Source organism: Pristiophorus japonicus, chromosome 16 (genome assembly GCF_044704955.1).
Source record: "Pristiophorus japonicus isolate sPriJap1 chromosome 16, sPriJap1.hap1, whole genome shotgun sequence".
Taxonomy (NCBI): Eukaryota; Metazoa; Chordata; class Chondrichthyes; family Pristiophoridae; genus Pristiophorus; species Pristiophorus japonicus.
This window is the reverse complement of record NC_091992.1, coordinates 100,341,522-100,357,013: the sequence shown is the minus strand read 5'-3', so window position 1 is coordinate 100,357,013 and position 15,492 is coordinate 100,341,522. Positions and strand designations below refer to the sequence as shown.

At 42.1% G+C, this 15,492-nt stretch overlaps 1 protein-coding gene across 2 annotated transcripts in view; it reads left to right on the top strand.

The window, feature by feature from the left end:
* The window catches only part of cfap52 (cilia and flagella associated protein 52), a 131,922-nt gene that overhangs the window by 67,844 nt on the left and 48,586 nt on the right, over positions 1-15,492 (top strand). For both annotated transcript variants that reach the window (XM_070858184.1, XM_070858185.1), the window contains exons 8-12: positions 4,123-4,293; positions 5,035-5,183; positions 5,294-5,439; positions 8,401-8,552; positions 11,864-11,966. In XM_070858184.1, coding sequence (XP_070714285.1) covers positions 4,123-4,293; positions 5,035-5,183; positions 5,294-5,439; positions 8,401-8,552; positions 11,864-11,966 — 721 coding nt within the window. The remainder of the gene's footprint in view (positions 1-4,122; positions 4,294-5,034; positions 5,184-5,293; positions 5,440-8,400; positions 8,553-11,863; positions 11,967-15,492) is intronic.

The following is a 15,492-nucleotide window of genomic DNA, read 5'->3' as shown; positions in this document are numbered from 1 at the left end:
ATGCTGACTTGGACCGATCCTGTCACTGCTTTCCAAATGCGCTGCTATTACATCTTTAATAATTGATTCCAATATTTTCCCCACTACCGATATTAGGCTCTCCGGTCTATAATTCCCTGTTTTCTCTCTCCTTCCTTTTTTAAAAAGTGGTGTTACATTAGCTACCCTCCAATCCATAGGAACTGATCCAGAGACTATAGAATGTTGGAAAATGACCACCAATGTGTCCACTATTTCTAGGGCCACTTCCTTAAGTACTCTGGGATGCAGACTATCAGGCCCTGGGGATTTATCGGCCTTCAATCCCATCAATTTCCCTAACACAATTTCCTGACTAATAAGGATTTCCTTCAGTTCCTCCTTCTCGCTAGACCCTCAGTCCCCAAGTATTTCCGGAAGGTTATTTGTGTCTTCCTTAGTGAAGACAGAACCAAAGTATTTGTTCAATTGATCTGCCATTTCTTTGTTACCCATTATAAATTCACCTGATTCTGACTGCAAGGGACCTACATTTGTCTTCACTAATTTATTTCTCTTCACATATCTATAGAAGCTTTTGCAGTCAGTTTTTATGTTCCCTGCAAGCTTACTCTCATACTCTATTTTCCCCCTCCTAATTCAACCCTTTGTCCTCCTCTGCTGAATTCTAAATTTCTCCCAGTCCTCAGGTTTAGTTCCTTTTTTGGCCAATTTATATGTCCCTTCCTTGGATTTAACACTATCCCTAATTTCCCTTTTTAGCCACAGTTGAGCCACCTTCTCCATTTTATTTTTACGGTAGACAGGGATGTGCAATTGTTGAAGTTCATCCATGTGATCTTTAAATGTCTGCCATTGCCTATCCACCATCAGCCCTTTAAGTATCATTCGCCAGTCTATCCTAGCCAATTCACGTCTCATACCATCGAAGTTACCTTTCTTTAAGGTCAGGACCCTAGTCTCTGAATTAACTGTGTCACTCTCCATCTTAATGAAGAATTCTACCATATTATGGTCACTCTTCCCCAAGGCGCCTCGCACAACAAGATTGCTAATTAATCCTATCTCAATACACAAGACCCAGTCTAGGATGGCCTGCTCTCGACATATTGGTCTAGAAAACCATTCCTTATACACTCCAGGAAATCTTCCTCCACCGTATTGCTACCAGTTTGGTTAGCCCAATCTATATGTAGATTAAAGTCATCCATGATAACTGCTGTACCTTTATTGCACGCATCCCTAATTTCCTGTTTGATGTCATCCCCAACCTCACTACCACTGTTTGGTGGTCTGTTCACAACTCCCACTAGCGTTTTCTGCCCTTTGGTGTTCCGCAGTTCTACCCATACAGATACCACATCATCCAAGCTAATGTCCTTCCTTACCATTGCGTTAATCTTCTGTTTAACCAGCAACGCTACCCCACCTCCTTTTCCTTTCTGTCTATCCTTCCTGAATACCCCTGGATGTTGAGTTCCCAGCCTTGGTCACCCTGGAGCCATGTCTCCATAATCTCAATTACATCATATCCGTTAACAGCCATCTGCACAGTTAATTCATCCACCTTATTATGAATGCTCCTCGCATTGAGGCACAGAGCCTTCAGGCTTGTTTTTTTTTAACACTCTTTGTCCTTTTAGAATTATGCTGTAATGTGGCCCTTTTTGATTTTTGCCTTTTGATTTCTCTGCCCCCCCCCCCACCTTTCCTTATCTCTTCTCTACCTTTTGCTTCTGCCCCCATTTTACTTCCTTCTGTCTTCCTGCATAGATTCCCATCCCCTTGCCATATTAGTTTAAACCCTCCCCAACAGCACTAGCAAGCACTCCCTCTAGGATATTGGTTCCGGTCCTGCCCAGGTGCAGACCGTCCAGTTTGTACTGGTCCCACCACCCCCGGAATCGGTTCCAATGTCCCAGGAATCTGAATCCCTCCCTCTTGCACCATTCCTCAAGTCACGTATTCATCTTAACTATCCTGCTATTCCTACTCTGACTAGCACGTGGCACTGGTAGCAATCCTGAGATTACTACCTTTGAGGTCCTACTTTTTAATTTAGCTCCTAGCTCCCTAAATTTGCCTTGTAGGATCTCATCCCGTTTTTTACCTATATCGTTGGTACCTATTTGCCAATCCTTAAATCGCATTGGTTAAGGAGATACCCTGTTGGTTGCCCTGTTCACTCAGGTTCCAGATGCGCTGTTCCCCTCGCTGCATCATTATCAGCTCACATTTTCAGCAACTTTGTGGGCAAAATGTTTTGAGCTGAAGGGTGCAAGAACAAGTCTAACTAACGGCAGACACCATTAGATGCCCTGTCACAGCAAATGATGGCCCACTACCATCTCTAACCACTTTACACAGAGAGGAGGTCATGCAGCAGGACAAAGGGCTGTCATTGCTGGAGAGGATGAAGAAATGGAGCAGAAATATTTTCAGCCAGGAAAGTTGCCAGCAGCCTTTCCTAAAATCTGGCCAGCTGCTTGAATTTAAAAATTCAAAGTGGGGTTTAAACATTTAAAATAGTACTACGCTATCTCAACCCGCCGTGTATGTGCCTGCCACCATTTTATACGGCTGTGGGTTGCATGTCGTTTCAGTGTCCCGTCATGAATTGGCGGGACATTTCATTGTAACGTTTAAATTAGGCTCCCACAGTGCAGTTGAGCCTGATTTAAATTTAACAGCTGCGGTGCGGCTGGGTTTACCGCAATGGAGCTGCTGGATCAAGCATGCAAGTGCTTCTTGTCATGCTGCTTGTGAGCCAGGAGGAGCAGGAGTGCTCCCCCAAACCCTCATGCAACCCTTCTGTTAATTGCAGCCTTTCCTCACTGCTGCAATTGGCCGACCCCCGACCCCTCAATCCGCAACTCCGAGGCTTCTGCCCGCGATCTTGCCTTCCCTCCCATTGCCGGTCAACCCTACCTCTGCTCCGCAAAGTCTCCCACCCTCCCGATTACTGGTCTAAACTCCATCCCTCCCCCCCACACACACTTCCGTCCCGGGAACTTTCCAAGTTGCCGAGGACCGTCTCCAACGGTTCCTGGCTGAGACCTTCTGCCACTGGCTTTCCCACCCGGCAGCCAGCCAACCTCTCAAGCTGGCCAACTGCCAGGCAGGAAACAGAGTAAAAAAACTGATAATGAGGACCTCCTGCTAAATTCACCAGGACTGCCACTTTCCCAGGATTTCTTCCTCCGCTCCCTCCTTGTCTGTAAATATTGGGGCCATTGTTTCTGGTGGCACTGTTGGCTTGTGTGATGGTGCAAGTTACTTCAGTGCCACACATAAAATATACACTCTGCAGCATTCTTGCCATTAAAGTATGTGAAAAAAGCATATGGTTATCATCAGTCTTTGCATGCTGTCTCCTGACGGTGTACAGACTGTCATGCAAGCTATCCATCAGTAGATTGGTCTGTCAAAATTTGGATTCATTTATCTTAGCTGACAACAGCTAAACGTCTTGCATATTTGTAAGAAAATCTGTAACTCACTCAGATGCCTCCATCCAGGCAGCTTGCCCCTTTGGTTTAACAAGATACATTATTCAGATCCAGATAGTCTCCCTTATTTGCTACACCTTCTGTGGCAGGAACATGAACATATTTTAATTAAAACAGGGAGTTCTCCTCACATTCTTTTTAGCTGGTAGTGGCACCTACAGGCAATACAGCTTGGGAAATCATGGGTGCAGAGCCTATGATTTTCCATCCATTATTTTAAAGATGTTCATAACATTTGAATAACATTTTAGGAACTGTATTGTTACTTTTGTTGCTGTACTGCAGACTTGATTTTAAAGCTCTTCAAACTTTAGTTACAAATGTTTGCATTATATTACAATCTTAACCTTTTTTGACTGGATGAAAAGTTTTTAAGCTATGTTGCAAATTAAGTTTCCTTTCAGCCTCTCGTTGAAATATTTCAATAAAATTGCCATATTTGACTATCACTGATGGAATAACCTTAATTTATATTAGATACTACAGATATTCGATGAAGCTATTTGTAATTACCTGGACACAGCATATTTCATTCTGTCTAATAATGCCTAGTCAGTTCAGTACATAATTGTAAATTGTGCTTTTAACCAACTATTTTAAGACCACAATGGGAGAATCTTTGTTTTCGTTCCAGAAAAGTGCAGGTGGACGGTGGTGTTACTTCAATCAGTCTTCGTGGTCAAGGACACCAGTTTTTTGTTGGTACCATTACTTCCCAGATATATCGATTTATCTACACTGAGTTCAAAGATGAGCTGATCACTACATGTCACTCTGACGCCATCCTTGATATAGCATTTCCCTGGTAAGTTTGTGGAACTTGCAGCAGTTACAAAATATTTTACTTTCAAAATCTTATGGCAAACATGATTTAAACAATACCTTAAAGATTCATCCAATTGCTTATTCAACATTACAGAATTTTAAAGACCTTAAAATAAAAATTCAGTTCTTATGCTAGAGGGAGAAATGTAGTGGCAAAGACCCAGGTCTCTGACAAGTTGAAAATTAACAGGAGTACAGACCACGGAGATGGTTTACCTCTGCAGCTGCAAGACATGTTTAAAATGGAATCTAATTCTACTTGAATAGTATTGTGCTAACAACAATCAAATTTACTGGGTCAGCTCATTTGTATCATATTCACAGATCCGTGCAGCTCAGAGCAAGTGTAAAGAGCACGCTAGTTGTGGGAGAGGACAATTGCATCCAAGTGAAATTTAAAGAGGTGGGAACAATAAAGGGGTGCACCACAATGACAACATTCTGAAACCCTTCAGAAAGATACAATAGGCATCTCAACCCATTAATTGACTTTTCAAGACTGAAGAGGCAGAGGATTAAGAAAAGCATTGTACTAAACAATTCAACACCTCTTCTAAGCTATTAATTTGGCTCGCTTAACCTTTGTGAAAATACGTACAAAAAAGCCAAAAAGAAATGTATAGGATTTTATTTTAATTAACCATGCTTCTTTGCAACTGATTTTGAAGAGAAGTCTTGGCGATAGACTTCTTTAAGTATTATCCCTTTGTTCCAAATATAGTGGGACCTCAGACCTGTTTGGAACATGCTCCAAGAGTGAAATAAGAATCTGGCATACCCCTACCAATAAAGAGCTTCTGCGAATTGCTGTGCCAAACATGACGTGCAATGCCATTGAATTTATGCATGATGGGAGGAGCATTATTAGTGGTAGGCAATGGAATTTATTCTAATTGTTAAAATCACTAGAATTCATCCTCCTACATTTGATACATTTCCCCTTATTTTGTGAGTTTTTTTCCAATGTGAAATTTCCATAGCTTGGAATGATGGGAAGATCCGTGCTTTTACACCAGAGTCTGGCAGATTAATGTATACAATCAATAATGCTCATCATGATGGTGTCACAGCAATTGCTGCCACTAGCGATTGCAAGAAAATAGTCAGTGGAGGTGGTGAAGGGCAGGTATGTACAAAACATAATCGTCTAACATATACCTAGAAAAAGCCTTTATTATTTGGTGGTTTCACGTGTTGCTGAGTAGCACAATAGAGATTTGCTGTCATCATCATAAGATATTGAGTTCCAATCACAGTGGTACTATATAGTGACATTGAATTGCTCCTATATGGTGGTTATTGGTGGACTGCAGAAAGCTGATGCCTGTCTGCTCTCTAAACATGTGTATATATGTGGTAGAGAACAAATAAGCATGAAATATAGAATCTTACAGCACAGAAGGAGGCCATTCGGCCCATCATGCCTGTATCGGTTCTTTGAAAGAGTTATCCAATTAGTCCCATTCCCTTGCTCTTTCCCCACAGCCCTGCAATTTTTTCCCTTTTCAAGTATTTATCCAATTCTCTTTTGAAAGTCACCATTTGATCTGCTTCCACCAACCCTGCAGGCAGTGAATTTCAGGTCATAACAATTCACTCCTTAAAAATATATTCTCCTCATTTTCCCTTTGGTTCTTTTGCCAATTATCAAATCTGTTTCATAAGAATATAAGAATTAGGAGCAAGAGTAGGCCATATGGCCCTTCGAGCCTGCTCCGCCATTCACTAAGTTCATGGCTGATCTTTGACCTCAACTCCAATTATGGGGATCCATCCGATCCCCATAACCCGTGATTTCTCCTAGAGTCCAAAAATCTATCTATCTCAGCCTTGAATATACTCAAGGACTCAGCATCCACAGCTCTTTGGAGTAGAGAATTCCAAAGATTCACAACCCTCTCTGAAGTGAAGAAATTCCTCCTCATTTCAGTCTTAAATGGCCGACTCTTTATCCTGAGACTGTGCCCCCTAGTTCTAGGGTAGGTGCTGAGAGGTTATTTCCCCCCAGTCAGGGGAAATTACTTCTCAGCATCTACCCTCTCAATCCCCCTCAGTATCTTGTATGTTTCAATTAGATCACCTTTCATTCTTCTAAACTCCAGAGAGTATAGGTCCAATCTACTCAATCTCTCCTCATATGTCAACCCTCTCATCCCAGGAATCAATCTAATGAATCTTCGTTGCACTGTCTCTAAGGCAAGTTTGTGCTTCCTCAGATAAGGAGACCAGAACTGTGCACAGTACTCCAGCTGTGGTCTCACCAAAGCCCTGTACAATTGTAGTAAGACTTCCTTACTCTTGTACTCCAACCCCCTTGCAATAAAGGCCAACATGCCATTTGCCTTCCTAATTGCTTGCTGTACCTGTAGGCTAATTTGTCCTCAGGTTACTGACACTTCTCCCAGTGGAAACAATTTCTCCTTATTTCTTCTGTCAAAACCGTTCATGATTTTGGATATCGCTATCAAATCTCCTCTTAACCTTCTCTGTTCTATGGAGAACAACCCCAACTTCTCCAGTCTCTCCACATAACAGAAGTCTCTCATTCCTGGTACCATTCTAGCAAATCTCCTCTGCACCCTCTTCAAGGCCTTGATATCCTTCCTAAAGTGCGTTGCCCAGAATTAAACACAGTGCTCCAGCTCAGGCCTTATCAGTGATTTGTAAAGGTTTAGCATAACTTCTTTGCTTTTGCACCTCAATTTATAAAGCCCAGGATCCCAGGAATGAAATAACATACAATGAAAGCTGGGCTTTCCTTTTCAATTACTCCTTTAATATTGCAAATTCAGGTACATTACAATTTGCTTTAGATTGCAAAAATAACAAGAAGAGACTTTATTTTCTGTAAAGCAACTGCTTAATATTTGTTGAACAACTGCTGGCTAAGACTTACACCTTGGAATTGGCGTCCACTCAAAATCAGAGGAGAGAAGATGTACACTGCAACAATATAAATTCCGAGCAAAATTGTCAGAAATAGCAGTGGCAGAGCCTCCACCCGCACTGTGCAGCTCTGTTGTACCAAAATATACTTAACAGAGTTTGGAAGAAGTTGCTGGCTGCCTCACAATATCCACCTTCCATTATGTGTGGGCATTATTCTTTCCATGCAGTCACCCAGCAGAATTCATGGAGGACAACATTATGATGTCACTCCCACACCTTTGCATGCCATTTAAATGCTCCTGCCTGTTTCAGGTGGGAGCTGCCTGTCCCTGCCCAGTAGAAGCATATCAACACAAATGGGACGGGGACTCCATTCCTTTTTCCTTGCTGTTACACTCCAAAAAGTGGTGCACATGGAATGTTTGTCAAAAAAAACTGGTCTCTACATGTTTTTATATATTAATGGGTCTACATATTTTTAGATATTAATGAGACTAAATAACCACAACAGCTCCTAAACTCACTCATGACACTTTTGCTATTTGGGGCTGAGAATTTTCATCAATACACCCACTGCCTCCACCCCTCCCACTAAAGTGGCATTTTATTGGAATGCTGCTGTAATGCTATAAATCTTGCACTGAATTTACACTTGTATTAATGTAGCTCTGCCACGATATTAGTGTCTAGCTGAACCAATTCCTTTAGAGTCATTATTTTTATTGCATATCTGTTAGAATTTACAAAATGTAGTGGCTCCAATACTAAAGCTGGTTAATTAAATTACTTGTGTGATTCTGACATTCCTTAAGTTGATCCATTCATGCTGGTAACTATGTTGAACATGTGTGGCACTGGTTGAAGCAAGCCCGTTTTGATAGAAACCAGAATGCCAGCTCGGTGGCGTGAATAAGGCATTGTTGCTTACTTAATTTCTCTTGCCATTGCTGGCACTGTGACTGACAGAACAACAGTTATTAACAGCAATAGAAACTGTTGTCCAGGTGGTACCCCAGTACTCCCAAGTTGCAGCCTTTTATTCATGTGTGTGTAATCCCTGTGATCTGCAGAATCTACACTTTGTGTTCTGCACTATATTCCACTGGATCCCTCTGGTGTAGATTCCGTCCCCCATCTCCATCTGATTAAATATTCTAATTACACATTTCAAAAACAGTCTTTACATTTCTGATTTCAGGTGCGGGTATGGGATATTGGTTCAAAAAGCCATAGGTTGATTGAAGCTCTGAAGGAGCACTCATCAACTATATCATGCATTAAAATGAAGAAAAACAACCAAGAATGCTTAACAGCAAGTTTTGATGGTACTTGTATCATCTGGGATATTCTGTAAGTGCTTGGAAATCTGCTTTCATTATGAAATGTATGTGATTTTACGATGCCACTACAGTGTCCACATGTAATATTCCCAATTTCTGGGTCTGTTCTCATCTGGTTAATAGGCCACAACTTGACTTAGTGTTGTGTACAGCAACAGTAATTTAGAGACTCGAGAGAATCAAATATTATTGGGCTTTATTTTATTAATTACTGTTATAAAAATAATATAAATGCTATCCCATTTTCAATTTGAATAATAGTACGATTAAGACCATTGTGTGTTCCTACCCCACTAAAATTTATCGGCAATTTCTACAACAACATTTCAATAAAGTGATGACTCAGTATCAACTGAGATTCTTGCATTCATTGAATGCTGTGGGTTGGATATTATGATTTTGAGAGGTTCTCAATTGACTTCAAATAAAATGCTCTAACTTCTCTTGGGATATGATTTCGTGAGTGCAAGCAATTGTATCAAAATGACCATTTTTCATGTTTGAGCCTCGAATGTTGGTAGATTATTTTATTATACAGGGTATCACAAGTGGAGCCATGTATGTTTTCAGATCACATCCACTTGCCAGCAATATTTACAAGATAGCAGTAAGGTGTGGGAACTCTGGATAGTTTACCCACTTTCAAGCCAGAAGCAATTTCAGTACCTCAACTGCTACCATGGCTAAATTCTGCAAACTCAGCACAGACCAGGAATCGAGGCTAAGAACTTCTGGTTTATATGGCAATGCCTTTACTTACAAGAATGGCCCATGAACCTTGAAGTCCAGACAGCTTAGTCCCATTTGCATTTATAATTTTTCCTGTCTGAGTGTCATAGACTTAGAAGATTAGAAAAAGCTGTTGTCTTATTAGTGTATAAAGCCTAAATCAAAATACCAGACCCAGTGGCATTAGAAACTTGAGAGTTATGTAAATTAACAGAAGCATTAGTTTGAACTTTCTATGTGGTTAGGCAGTATGGCATGTACATAAGTGGCCCAAGAAGACATTTGCTGTAGGCCATCAGAGGACCTTCTTCATTCATAGCTTCAATAATTAAATAGATATCAAGGCCTCGATGTTAACAGGAAGGCGGGAAGGCTTTGGCAGAGCCGGTAGTAGGCGACCAACCCAACAAGGCCAGGGACATGAAAGCCCTGCCCTTAAAATCGACAGGGCCTCATTTAAATAGCTCTTCACTGACATCCGATTATGTGCTGAAGTCTCTGGAGTGGTGCTTGACCCCACACCCTTCTGACTCAAAGGCGAGTGTGTTAGCTTTGAGCCAAGCGGACACAATTCCCTTTGTTCCATTTTAAACTAAAAATAACTCTTTACAATTTCTGTGGATCCTTCTTTCCATCTCTCTTCTACTCTGATGCTAGTGGCTAGCTTTCTTATAAAGAAAAAAACAGACCTTTTTGTGTCACTCTTCTCCCCTGAATCTAACCTCCACTATCTCATCATAGGACCTCCCATTATTCGTAAAATATTACTTTGTTTTCCGTAAATAATTTTATTGCCCTTTGGAATGACCATTTTTTTATTTATGTGGCGAGTGCTCCTGGGAATTTATGTTCATATTTGTCTACCAGCAGGTGGGGCTGTTGGCTTTATAATGTGAATTGTGAGTAGTTTGGTGTTCTATGTTTGTGAGGAGTACAATACCATGTTTCAAATTTGAATTCTTTAAAGATTTATTTGGTTCTCATCATGATTCATTTGATAAACTCATGTCCCAGCTGAGAACTGAGCTATGTAGACGAGAAACATTGCCAGATTCAATCCTTAGTCTGTGCTTCATTTATAGACTTCAGTTGGAGCTGGAACATAGGGGTCAAGTTTTAGCCTGAGTTGCTCCTATTTTTTTGGAGCAAGTAGTTTAGAATGGAGTATCTTAGAAATTGCAATTCTCAGCATTTTGTTTGCTCCAGTTCTAGCCAGTTAGAACAGTTTCATTTTAGAACAGATTTTTTTTTCAAAAGGGGCCACTTACGCCTGTTTTGCAAGTTTAGGCAGTAAAAACTTACTCCAAACTAACTTAGAATGCAGCAAGTGTAGATTTTTGTATGCTCAGAAAAACCTTGCCTACACTTAGAAACTAGGCGTAGGGCACAAGAGATAGGGGGGTGGGGAGGGGGATTTACAAACAATAAACACTTCACTTTTACAAATAAAGAGCCATCATCAATAATAAATGATAAATAAATCAATAAATAAACCAATAAATCAATCCAAAAAAATTAAAAATAAAAAAAAAATTAAAAATCACTTAATAAATAAAAAATTATTTCTATTCACCAACTGCAGCACTGGGGAGAGAAGAGCGGGGGGGGGAGAGAAGAGCGGGGGGGTGCGAGAAGAAGATGGGGGGGAGAAGAAGACGACGATGCCGGCCCGCCGCCGGCACCGACTCTTCAGGCGGGGCCCGCTCCTAGCGAGAGGCCACGGGACCCGACGACAACGAAGCCGGGCCCCGCCAAGGACTTTGGGCGGGGCCACCCCCAGTGAGAGACCAGGTGGTCGGGCCCCGCCGCCGCCGTCGGGCTCCCAGGAGGACTTTGGGCGGGGCCGCTCCCAGCGAGAGGCTGGGCGGGCGAGCCCCGCCGCCAAGTAAGATGCGTCAGGCCACTCTGCCCGGGATAGGGGCGCCGTCCCTTCGGCCTGGGATAGGGTCGTCGCCCCGGAGACAGGACATGCTGGGAGGGCAGGGAGCTACTGTGCATGCGTGCAGCCTCCACTGTGCACGCACGCAACTGCCAGCACTTTTTTTGGCTCAGGGCTGTAGCTCCGTCCCCAGCAGCTCCTGCTACGCCGCGCCAAGGTGGAAATGGATCTACAGCTATCGGAGAATCGCGAGGTAAGTATTCGGCGCAATTTTTGTTCTATAAATTAGACGGACCTCTCCGATGTGCGCCGTTCTAGCGGGCGTCCGAAACTTGAGCCCATTGTATTGGCTGGTCTTATAACTCTCTGGGTTATAAAGGCAAAAATTATATAGTCAGCGTTCCTACTAATGATCATTATTCAGGGCCTCCATATTAGAAAGCTTGTATGGAGATCGTGTGAGGACAGGATCATGTTCAAAATGTGCTCCTCATGGCCAAGCAGCTGGCCAAAGCTTCGGCTCAGGTACCAGAGTATGGATGGTAACCATGAACTGTACCCCAGTAATAGTCAGCATCTTTAGGAAAAGAAGGGAGAAAATGAGGTCGGGGACAGAGAGATTTTTTTGTTCATTCCTGATGTATTGCCTTGTCACTAAAATGCTACTGAATTTAATGCTAACCTTTAAATTACATGTTGCTTATTTCTTACAGACGCTATGCAAGAAATCAAATGATTTTAGCAAACACCCTTTTTAAATGTGTCTGTTACCATCCTGAAGAATATCAAATAATAACCAGTGGAAAAGACAGGAAGGTAAGAAGAATTGTACATGGAGACCTGTTTACTGCTTTAAGTGGAAACATTTATTGTTTTGCCAATAATCAAATGACCATTTCAATGAAGATGAAGGACATTTTCATACATCTGCAACACAATCAGGTTGTGTTAAACAAACAACCTATTTTTTTAAATAATGTTATTTTTTGGGGGGGGATTTGGGATTTTATTCTGAAAATTATGATTCCTTGCTCAGAAGTGGTTCCATAAGTGCAATTTGTTCTCCAATTTCTCAACATTATTTATGTATAAGGCTTGACAATGAGTGTCAGCAGCCTACTCAGTTAAGAGGGTATTGTAGCCCTACCTTATCTTATCCTCACCTAGTACCCACACACGTGAACTTTCAGCAGTGGTAATGAGGAGCAACAACCAAAAACTTATACTATTGTCCTAACTGGGATCAAAAAACTCCATAGAAATTAGTGAGCGGGGCCATGACCTTCCTTTTCTGTTCTTACTTACTGGATAAATCTGCTGACTTAAACAAATTTGCTGGAATTCTTTGAGGATGTAACGAACAGGGTGTATAAAGGGGAACCAGTGGACGTGGTGTATTTGGACTTCCAGAAGGCATTTGACAAGGTGCCACATAAAAGGTTACTGCACAAGATAAAAGTTCACGGGGTTGGGGGTAATATATTAGCATGGATAAAGGATTGGCTAACTAACAGAAAACAGAGAGTCGGGATAAATGGTTCATTCTCGGGTTGACAATCAGTAACTAGTGGGGAGCCGCAGGGATCAGTGCTGGGACCGCAACTATTTACAATCTATATTAACAACTTGGAAGAAAGGACCGAGTGTAACGTAGCCAAGTTTGCTGACAATACAAAGATGGGAGGAAAAGCAATGTGTGAAGAGGACACAAAAAATCTGCAAAAGGACATCGACAGGCTAAGTGAGTGGGCAAAAATTTGGCAGATGGATAGAATTTTGGAAAGTGTGAGGTCATGCACTTTGGCAGATAAAAAATCAAAGAGCAAGTTATTATTTAAATGGAGAAAAATTGCAAAGTGCTGCAGCACAGCGAGACCTGAGGGTACTTGTGCATGAAACACAAAAGATTAGTATGCAGGTACAGCAAGTGATCAGGAAGGCCAATGGAATCTTGCCCTTTATTGCAAAGCGGATGGAGTACAAAATCAGGAAGTCTTACAGGGTATTGGTGAGGCCACACCTGAAATACTGCGTGCAGGTTTGGTTTCCATATTTACGAAAGGATATACTTGCTTTGGAGGCAGTTCAGAGAAGGTTCACTGAGTTGATTCCGGAGATGAGGGGGTTGACTTATGAGGAAAGGTTGAGGAGGTTGGGCCTCTACTCATTGGAATTCAGAAGAATGTGAGGTGATCTTATCGAAACGTATAAGATTATGAGGGTGTTTGATAGCTGCAGAGAGGATGTTTCCACTGATGGGGGAGACTAGAACTAGGGAGCATAATCTTAGAATAAGGGGCCGCCCATTTAAAACTGAGATGAGGAGGAATTTCTTCTCTTAGAGGGTTGTGAATCTGTGGAATTCGCTGTCGAAGCCGGGACATTGAGTAAATTTAAGACAGAGATAGACAATTTCTTAACCGATAAGGGATTAAGGGGTTATGGGGAGCGGGCAGGGAAGTGGACCTGAGTCCATGATCGTATTAAATGGCGGAGCAGGCTCGAGGGGCCATATGGCCTACTCCTGCTCCTATTTCTTATGGTCTTATGTTCTTATGTTCTAAAAAGAATTCGGACACATTTTACATTTTTTCTGTATTCCATTCCCATCTATTTCGGTTGATATCTTGATTTTTGTTTTAAAACAATGAATGTTGATGAGCTCATTAGAGAACTGATTTGGAGGAGTTACTGAGCCTAACAATGTGACAGAGCTTGTGATAGTAGCAAAGATATGCTTTGGGTGCCTGTCCAAGCTAATTCAGCTCCCACAGTAACTCTTCCAAGACAGTATTAATAATGATAATCCTCACTGGCTGGACTAAATGCAGTGATGCCATGCATGAAGGGAGTGCAGTTTTATAGCCCTGGCTCCACGTTCCCTTCAAAGCAGCCCCCAGCTGCGAGCACATGATTACTGAATTTACCACTTTATTTGAAGGAATGCTGCAGGTTACATTTTCAACTGTTAATTAACAGTGACTGATGATTTTAAGTAATCTCCAAAGCCCTCCATACATTTAATTGTGTTCATTCATAACTTATGCTTTTTATAAGATATTACTGCACATGAGGATTCTATCATTATGCCTGCCTTGCTCAAATTATTTGCTTCACAGAACGCTGTTGATGATATGCTGGCATCTTGACATTACCTGTCTGCAAATTTAAGATATGAGAAGTGATTACAACTCTCTGGAACATCATCCAATAGCCACAATGAGGAAGATATTTTGGGCACGGTGGTGTAGTATACCTAGCAAAGTAAATGTTATCCTAATCACAAAATTAAACATAAAGGTCCAAAATTTCCGAGAACATTTTGGCATACCGATGGCGTAAAAGCAGAGTTGTGCCATTTTTCCCTACAGACATTTAGACATAAATGATTGATGTCAGTTTTACGATAAAATTCTGCTTTTGTGTACTACCTCGATCATTTGCGACGCTTCCAAGATACATCCACCAAAATCCTCAGCCACTCATTAACATAGCCCCACCTCCGATGCAAAAGACCGGGCCCCGAAATTCAGTGCTGCCAGAAAACTGCCGGTGTTAAGAGCTTTTCAGGTCCAAAGCTGCTCAAGGGTGACATCTGCAGCTTCCACACAGGGAAGACAACAGCCTTCCCACACCCATGAGTCAGCCACAGGGGAGATACTGAGGTGAAGTCGCAGGTTAGGCACGTGTAAGAGGGGTTATAAGGAAATGCACAAGGGTGGTAAATGATGTTTATATGTTATTTTTCTGCACTGCTTATTATTCTGGTAGTTGTTTGGAGTTGACTATGACTTGGAATTCAGCATCTGTATGTGCGCAGATGCAGGCGTTGTCCACTGGCAGAGGTTGGGGTGGTCTTGGACCTGGCCTGGAGACGACAATGGTTGAACAGGTTCCCACTGGTTCTGTAGATTAGTTCTACTCCAGCGGAGAGCTTGTTGACTGTGAGGTGGAGGATGGCAACGAGGAAGATTGAGAAGAGAGTTGGGGCGATGACGCAGCCCTGCTTGACCCCGGTCCGGACGTGGATTGGGTCTGCAATGGATCTGTTGATAAGGATCATGGCCTGCATTGGTGATGAACTTTTGGGGACATCCGAAACGAAGGATAACGCTCCATAGACCCTCGCTGTTGACAGTGTCAAAGGCCTTTGTAAGGTCGAAGAAGGCCATGTATAAGGACTGGTGCCGTTCCCTGAATTTTTCCTGCAGCTGTAGCGCTGTAAAAATGTAAAAGTTGTGCCCCGTAGGGGACGACATCCGCACTGTGACTCCATAGTCAACATATTTACTGAGGCATACGAAAGCATGAGCCTTATGTTAAACATCCATAAGACAAAGGT